Source organism: Carica papaya, chromosome 4 (genome assembly GCF_054855325.1).
Source record: "Carica papaya isolate Zhongbai chromosome 4, ASM5485532v1, whole genome shotgun sequence".
NCBI classification, from domain to species: Eukaryota; Viridiplantae; Streptophyta; class Magnoliopsida; order Brassicales; family Caricaceae; genus Carica; species Carica papaya.
In genome coordinates this window covers 21,087,028-21,095,269 of record NC_142312.1, presented here as the reverse complement: position 1 = coordinate 21,095,269, position 8,242 = coordinate 21,087,028, and the positions used below count along the sequence as shown (strand labels likewise).

Sequence of the window (8,242 nt, the reverse complement as noted above, 5' to 3'; positions counted from 1 at the left end):
TAGATGTCAATAATAATGTGTGAATTCACTATGATGAATAAATAAAAATTTCTTAATTATATTGTTAAAAATGAGATCAAGTATCCAGTAGTTAAACCTAGTTGGTCATACATTAATTTAATTTTCTTTTTTTTTTTTTTTTTTTTTTTTTTTGTAGGCTTTGGGTAATTTTAGTAATGTTATGCACAAGCAATCTTAAAAGTTAATTAATTAGAGTAATTAAAATTGATTAAATAATTTAATCAAACTAGCCTTTGGGGGATTTTGAGGAAAGTTGTCCATTGTTCATGTTTTCTATTGGACGATTTCTATGTTTCCCTCTCTCTACTTACTTAGGTTAGGTTATGCACAACATTCTTGAATTAAACCATTCCATCCCATTTCATAAGCCTGCAAAATTATTGCATGAGAAGAAAAAAAAGGTAAAAAGATTACACTTAGAACTGTAACTATCAAAATCTACACTTGCTATAAAATTCTCTTATTCTGACTGGATCTGCATTCAAACCCTAATAAAACTTCATAAGGAAACAGTGCATGGATTAGTATACACTCGTTAAGGTGGATAAATTACCTTGAATTTTAACATTGTATTTAACAACACAAATCTTTTTGTGCGTTTTGTATTATTTCCCTCAGCAGAAATCAGCATAAGGACACTGCTCCTGAGGATTTACATTGGCCTTCCTGATTGCCAAGATAAAACCTACTGAAAACGCATCTTGCCTCACTTCTTCGTCTATAGAATCCTTTACATGTTTTCTCTTTGACCTAAAATTCCAACAAACATTTCTCCTCCAAATAATTTTTGTGTACCTCCCTGCAACATACAACACTTTACATTACTTGCCTGTATAGACCTGGAAACCATTATAATGACAACTTGGAGGAAGCTTGCCGAAACAGAGTTGTTTCTCTCATTGAAAATAACAAATCTAATTAGAATTCCTAAATCTTATCTACTGATGGTGATTAGCCAAGTTAGTTTCAAGAAATCAATATAAAAATGCTGTGAAAAAATGTTGTTACATAAACAAAGAGAGAAATTTTCTTTCAAAAGAAGAAAAAAGCTAAATTATAAGCTTTTATACCAAAAAAAAAAATTTGGGTTTAACTGGACATAGTTTCACTTCAAATTGTTCTGAGTAGTTCAGCCGGTGACTACAAATTTGCATACCTCTACTCTGGGGGAAGTAGTGCAATCTCAATTTCCTGAAGTGATTTTCCTTTGGTTTCCACTACATTCTTCTTTACAAAAACTACTGCTACCACACAAAAGGAACAAAAGATTGAATTAAGGGCCAATGGCCCTATTTGCTCCAATAAGCGCAGGAACAAAAGACCAATAAAGAAATTTATAACCTGTAAAAGTTACCCAAATTTATCAGTAGAAGACCTAAGAAAAGTACATGAAAGTAAAAGATAACAATCAACCAGGATAAGAATGAAAATAATCTATGCTTGCTAGCTCAACTCCTGCTCATCCATTTCCATTAGAACAAAGGTCAGATATTTCAAATGGATCAGGACATCTGCATGTATATGCATGCAAAAAATATTCTCTGTTTCTGTAAGAGTATATAATAGGAATACTTTTTTAGAAATCCTGAATAACAAATCGGATGAAAGCTTAAGCAGACTAATAAACTAATAAATTGTTGCCAATCTTTAATTCCATAATAAGAACTACTACAGAAGGCAATTACCCAATGCACAGCCATGCAAATAGCCATTGCCCTAGCCCTAATTCGACCAGGGAATGTTTCTGAGAGGAGGAGACTTGGGACTGGACCAGCACCAGTAGCAAATGTCAAGACAAACCTGCATCATTACGTAGGTTTAGAAAAAGGTACCATTTTTCATCAATAGGAACTTTTGAAATTCACTATCGAGTCATACAGCCACATCTGCAACATATCATTCTATATGCCTTCGTGGATATCCTAGTATTCTCATTCTTATCAAGTGACTAGTTCCCACATTTAGATTTTAGGATTTCATTATCTCATGATCAATTTGGAGGAAAATTTTCTAAGATTTGCAAGTGATTAACGGTATGCTGCATAAGTTATTGTATGCTTTTTTCATCATCTTGCAATCCGAGTTGCCAACAATAAACAACTTACAGCAGCATGCCTCCCACAGATAGATATAATGTGCCAGAGCCTGAGAAAAAATAACTGGAGGCCATTGCCTGAAGGGACATTGCCAATGCCTGAAACAGCATAACCAAGAGAAGGATGAGAAGAATGTCAAAGACCTTAGGTACAATTTAAACTCCTAACCCTGAATGTGTCACTCATCAAATATTTGACTGCTTGGCATCCTGTTATTTACAGGTGTTTTAATTGAACTTGCGCTCATCTGTTCAACCCTCTTGAATTTTAATTTTAATTGATAATTAGACAGATCCTTAAAACTACATGAACTGTTATGGAAAAGAATCATCACTTGGTCCTAAAGAATAAAGGTTATTCTGCCTACCATCCCTGAAAAACTCCAAATAAGAAGTGACTTTCTTCCCAGTTTGTCCATCAAAAGCATCGCAATAATTGATCCTGAAGACAAACACAAATGATGTATTTCAAAAAGCCACATCATATGGACCATGTAGTGTGAATGTTTAACCAATAATCCACCTGATAAATTGCAAACTCCTACGCATATATTTGCCGTATCTGAAGGCACACCAGCACTTTTAAATACAATTGATGAGAAATAGAATACAGCGTTTATGCCAGATAGCTGTTGTAAAGCAAAAAGGATAGACCCAGTGAAAACCACTGCAAATAGAGAAATTAAAAAACAATCATTTTGAAGGAACCATGCAAATAACTTGACTTTGAGGTATGATCCAACTAACAAGTGCACCTCTAAAATAGCAACCACATAACAACTCTGACAGCTTCACTGAATGTGTTTCATCTCCTCCGACCAACTTTGATAATTCGCCCATAGCAGATCTGACAAATAAACCTCCTTGAAGCTTTTCAAGTTCATTTTCAGCTTCAGTTCCTCTTCCTCTCTGCAGTGAACCAGAAAGCTAATACTACATAAACTATGAGGAATATAAGGACCTGGTTTGATAAAATTACCTTCATCCATAATACAGGAACCATGCCATGAAGTGGAAACTTTAATGACTCAATTACCAAAGTCTCTACAGATGGTATCATGCAATATATCTCCTAGGTGCACTTTGTTCATGCATTATGTATAGATATTATATAAATATGTATCTAAATCTCAAGTTTACCTCTTTTTTTCCTTTTTTCCCCTCAACTACAAAATCTAAAAAAGAGAAAATTTAACATGAAGCAAGTTCTCTAAGGTGAAGATCAATTAGATTAATACATTTATTAAATTAGGAAACTCCATTAGTAGAGAAATAATACACATTTCTACATGTTATGAAAAATTAATAAATTTGGCATATAATGATTGAATATGACCTTTAAAAGCCAGTGAGGACTCTCTGCACAGAACTCTATAAGCAACGCAAGAATAGCGGCAGGAATGGTGGATACCCAAAAGCAAATACGCCACCTGTGCATATCACAAAGTTAACAAACTAAAGTTTTCTTCATTTATTCAATAATAAATTAAGCCCTCTATTCTTTCAACGATAAGTGAAAACTATAAACGGAAAGAGAATAAAATGTATGCAGATGGAAAGTGATTAAAACCATTATTATCTCATGTATCAGTCTCTTACCAACCCGAAATTTCTTTGGCAGGGAGACCAATAAAAAGAGAACCCAAAAGTCCAAGACATGTTGCAATCTGAGTGCAGCTCCCATTAGTGCCCCTAACATAAGCTGGTGAAACCTGATTAGGGTAGAAAAATCAAAATTCCATTTGGACTGATAAAGCCAATGACATCAAAGAATGCACGACATCTCTCATACCTCTGACACATAAAGTGCTGTAACAGGTGGACCAATACCCATCCCAGTTCCAACAAGGAATCTCCCCATAAGCATACCCCACAGACTTTTAGCTGATGCACTGCAGGATCACATTTGGAAGCTCATTGATATCTAGAGTGCAATATAGGGACATCTTTGGTGGGATAAAAACTTAGATACGTTCTTTAATTTGTTTTTCTTCTTGGCATTTTCTTGAGCTTTGTAAATATCAAAAGAAAATATCCAAAAACAGACAATTTTAACTCTAAACTAGGGAGCATGTAAATTTCTTTGCTCAATTAAGATGAGAAGTTATTCAATTTGATGCCACGAAGTTTTTGCCTGCAGGACAGAGCTCTGAGAAAAGACTGATTCACAAAAAGGAGATGTAAAGATCATTTGATGAAGGAGTACGAAATATGTAATAAAGAAGATAAATGCTTTTCAAATGTTCATTTTCATTCTAATCTAGACCGATAAGTTCTGGAGAATTTTAGATGAGGAAAGATGATCACATGTTGAGTTCATAATTACCTTGCTAAAGCCCCAGTGATCATTGGTAGAGCACAGAGCTGGAATGCCCTGCGTCGGCCGACCCCATCTGCAATCCAGCCACTAAAAAGCGATCCAAAGAAGGCTCCCCCTAAACATATACTAACCACAAGACCTCCATTGGACATAAAACAACTATCTTAGAATGATTCTTAAAATGTAAGCCAAAGCACCATGAAATGGATAGACAAAGTACCTTCAGCCATGGTATTCCCTTTAAAGCCAAGGTCTGAAGAGATGCTTTCTAGTGTCTCATTAACCACTCTGAATCAAATAAAGGAGACAGAAGAAAGGATTATTTCATCATTTTACCAACATGAAAATATACAGAAAGAAGAAGAGATTGGGTGTCAATAGAACAAACCCAAGATGGTAGCCAAATAAGAGCGAAGATATGGTTGCCACAATAACATGAGGGAAGGAGCGCTTCCATGAAGGATTTCCAATGTCTTTTACCCATCCATTCGGAAAACGCACTATGGTCCATACAAACAGTTAGATTCTAATCCAAAATCATATTGCTATAGGTAGACTAGCCCAACATATAACAAAGTTAACATAATGCAAAATCAAATGGTTGTAAGTAAAGTAGCCCAAAAGATATATAAAGCACAACAAATATATAAACCATTACAATTCCTCATACTCGGTTGAAATGGAATAAACATATCTGGAACCTGCTCACGCAGAACATGTACATTACTGGCTAGGCACAAGCAGGAAAGAAGCTACAAGTTAGGAACACAAGTGTTTTTGATACTATATTAGATCCTAAGCAAAACTAGAAAGGTATAAGGTAGCATGACCAAGTAAAGATCTAAGTCAGGACATATGCTAACCCTTATTCTTGGATGATGTTGGACTTTGTAGAAACAATCAGTCAAACTGTTGGACGTCTTGATATTAACATAAACTGCTTATGTTTTATTTGTTTATTAAGATCGCTTGATCGATTGAACATAATTTCTCGGGGACTCTGTTTTGAGGAAATTTGTCATCTTACGGAGTCAAAACGAAACAATAAGACGATCTTTCTTGAATAAAAGCTAGAGTAGCTGCTAGAAAGTTAAAAATATCCAGCTACGTAGAACAAAAACATACCTCCATTCTCCTCTTTATCATGAGCACTGAAATAGTCCCTGGGGGAAGCACGCTTCTCGAGATGCCGACCACGCATTGCCATACGGTAAGTACTTTCTCCTTCGAAACTAAACGCGTAATCTTCAGCAACCAACTATTAACATCTTAATAAAACATGAAATCTTAATCAGAGTGGAAGTTTCCGTCACACTTCCAGTTCCAATCGAAGAAGCAGAGTTGTTCAGTTTCAGGTTCTCTAAACTCGATTATGAAAATTCCACCGAAGTCCAGGAAGAGACAGAAAGAAATGCAAGTTCAAAACGTAGCTGTTTTCTCAAGATAAGCAAATAGGATCATAAAACCCGTAAAAAGAGAGGGAAACATCGCGGCGTTCAGAGATCAGCAATAGAATAACAAATCCACCATTGTTGGTTCTTCTCATAAGAGTAGAATTAAAAGGCGCACATTCTTCTTCCAGTAATCAGATGCACATTCTTCTTCCAGTATATAGGTACCTACGAATAGAAACGCCTATATATATACACACACACAAATAAAAGAATAAAGATCATAGTAGTGTTAGCTATTGAGAGAGGATGTTAAAAAGCTGTACCTGGTTGATTTTCTTTGGCATGTTTTCTTCATTTCTGAAAGGAGGAAGGAGTGAGAATGATGTGATTAATTAATAGTAAAGGAAGATGGCGAGAGGGAGACGTGTCGCTGCTTAAAATTCACTGGCAGAGAAGATGGAGAGAGAGAGAGCGTCAGTGTCAGCCTTCAAACCGAAGACAAGGGAATCTAACCGAGGATTTCGAAACCGTTAATACGAAGAAATGTTTTTTATATTTACTTTTTAATTAACAAAAACTCATGAGAAAAATAATAATTATTATAATTATAATAAAAAATACAATTAATATATTTGCGTAGATTTAAATTTAGTAATACAAAATATTATATGTAACGTCCAAGTATTTTTTTATTATTTTATTTTTATTTTTATTATTATTTTTTTTTTATATTTAAATTTTTTAAATTTTTATTTAATTTAATTTAGTTTAATTTAATAAAAATAAAAATAATAATAATGATAAAATTGGGTAGAAATATTATTTGGATTTAATTGAAATTGATTTTGAGAAAAATGAGTGGAAATTTAGATTCTGGGGGTATTTTTGAAAAGAAAATAGAAAACCGATTGTCAAAACGCAATTTAGAAAAGTTGTGCCACGTCAGCAGCCACGTCAGTAGCCCCGGCCAACCAGGACACGCCGCGTGGCAAGAAAACATTGACACGGGATGGGCCACGTAGGCGATCCGCGTGTGCGCGCGATGAGACGGCCCATATCTGTTCCCGCGTGCACGGACGGCCCAGATTGCATCGCGATGGACGGTCCAGATTTAATTCCAATTAAATCGCGATCGGATGGTTCAAATTTAATCTTGTTGGACGGTTGAGATTAAAAGGCAAAGGGTATAAATAACTCCACTCACACCTAACCGCAAAACCCTAGCTGCCAGTGCCTCGTCGGAAAAGAAGAACCAGACGCCGGAGGAGCCGGCCGCCGCCACCCGCCGCAGCATCAGAGAAGTTTCCGACCTCCGATCGAGGTAAATTTTCTTCCCCTATCTCGTTTTTCGATGCTGAGTCCGCCTATGGCCAAACCAGAGCCAAACCACCGGCCAAACGGCCGAAAAACCCAGCCGAAGTCCGGCGCCGCCGCCGCGACTCCCCTCTATTTTTGCCTCCGATGAGGCCCTTCCCGGCCTCTGTTCGATGCAAATTTTATACCACTGTGATCACCGTTATTTTCTCTACAGGTTGATCGGAGCTAAACATCAAAACGCAACTCACGCCGGAGGAGCCGCCGCACCTGAGAGCACCGCCGCCAGTAAGCCTCGATTTTTCGAAATTTTTTGGCCCACCGAGGGCCCTAGGGTTGTTTTATCGCAGGGACCGATGCAAGTTTGGCCGAATTCGGCCGAAAACGGCCAATCTGAGGCTGATCGCCGCCGGAGAACGGCGGAGCCGCCGTGCCGGAATTCTGATATTGGTCGAAAGGGGCCCTAGGTCTGATTTGGGATTTTTTGGGACACGTGCAGGTACTGGTAGTGCGTTTTAGTTTTTCGAAAAAAAATTCAGGAAAATTAGGTACAGCCCGTAGGCGCACTGTAGGGTCGATTTCAGACCCCGAAACAAGTAAGGATCTCTCACTCTATTTCCTATCACGGTATTAAAGCTAAATAAATAATTAAACTGTACTTTGTGACTTTATAGATGTATAATTGATTAAGGTTGTCAATGGAGCCCGAGTCTGATACATTGTTGGTCTGTTATTGTTTGATCTAATTTTCAGTATTAAATGCAGCATGATGTTTGATGTAATTATGTTATGGTCTCGTATGCATGAATCATGGTTTCTTTTATTATGGTTTGTATTATGGTGAACCCGATACTGTGTTGTCTTGTTTGGTGTCAATTACTGGTTTACGTGTTATGTATGATTGGATGATTGAGATTAAGGAAAAAGGCAAAAAAGTTATGTGAATTGATAAGTGAAAAATGTGGACAGCCTGACTAGATATCCTGGGAGATGGTGGACGTACCGGGTCCATAGGGGACCCTACCGGAAACGTGGTCTCTCATACCGGACGAGGTATGAAAATCTTATGTGTTTTGGCGCCCATACCGGATGGGGTAT

At 36.9% G+C, this 8,242-nt stretch overlaps 1 protein-coding gene across 2 annotated transcripts; it reads right to left on the bottom strand.

The window, feature by feature from the left end:
• Window positions 1–460: 460 nt before the first annotated feature.
• SGB1 (Major facilitator superfamily protein) lies at window positions 461–6,340 on the bottom strand. Of its 2 annotated transcripts, none has more exons than XM_088218117.1 (15): window positions 6,154–6,340; window positions 5,562–6,071; window positions 4,825–4,936; window positions 4,657–4,724; window positions 4,443–4,575; window positions 3,909–4,008; window positions 3,716–3,828; window positions 3,453–3,546; window positions 2,872–3,025; window positions 2,640–2,783; window positions 2,485–2,558; window positions 2,127–2,215; window positions 1,707–1,821; window positions 1,178–1,362; window positions 461–820 (listed from the first exon to the last, which is right to left on the bottom strand). In XM_088218117.1, the coding sequence occupies exons 2-14, from the start codon at window positions 5,641–5,643 to the stop codon at window positions 1,180–1,182; spliced, it is 1,461 nt and encodes a 486-aa protein (XP_088074243.1). In that variant the 5' UTR covers window positions 5,644–6,071; window positions 6,154–6,340; the 3' UTR covers window positions 461–820; window positions 1,178–1,179. The 2 variants fall into 2 exon arrangements, with proteins under 2 accessions (XP_088074243.1, XP_088074244.1); XM_088218118.1 differs by having other exon boundaries at window positions 5,562–6,055.
• Between the last annotated feature and the right edge of the window lie 1,902 nt (window positions 6,341–8,242).

Bases quoted from the DNA above. Each gene is read 5' to 3' on its own strand.
- SGB1 (XM_088218117.1), bottom strand. From the start codon at position 5,643: ATGGCAATGCGTGGTCGGCATCTCGAGAAGCGTGCTTCCCCCAGGGAC. The intron at 2,784-2,871 runs GTGCACTTGTTA...CTCTATTTGCAG, and splicing joins ATGTGGTTGCTATTTTAGAG to TGGTTTTCACTGGGTCTATC. The intron at 2,216-2,484 runs GTAGGCAGAATA...ATGCTGTTTCAG, and splicing joins TTTGGAGTTTTTCAGGGATG to GCATTGGCAATGTCCCTTCA.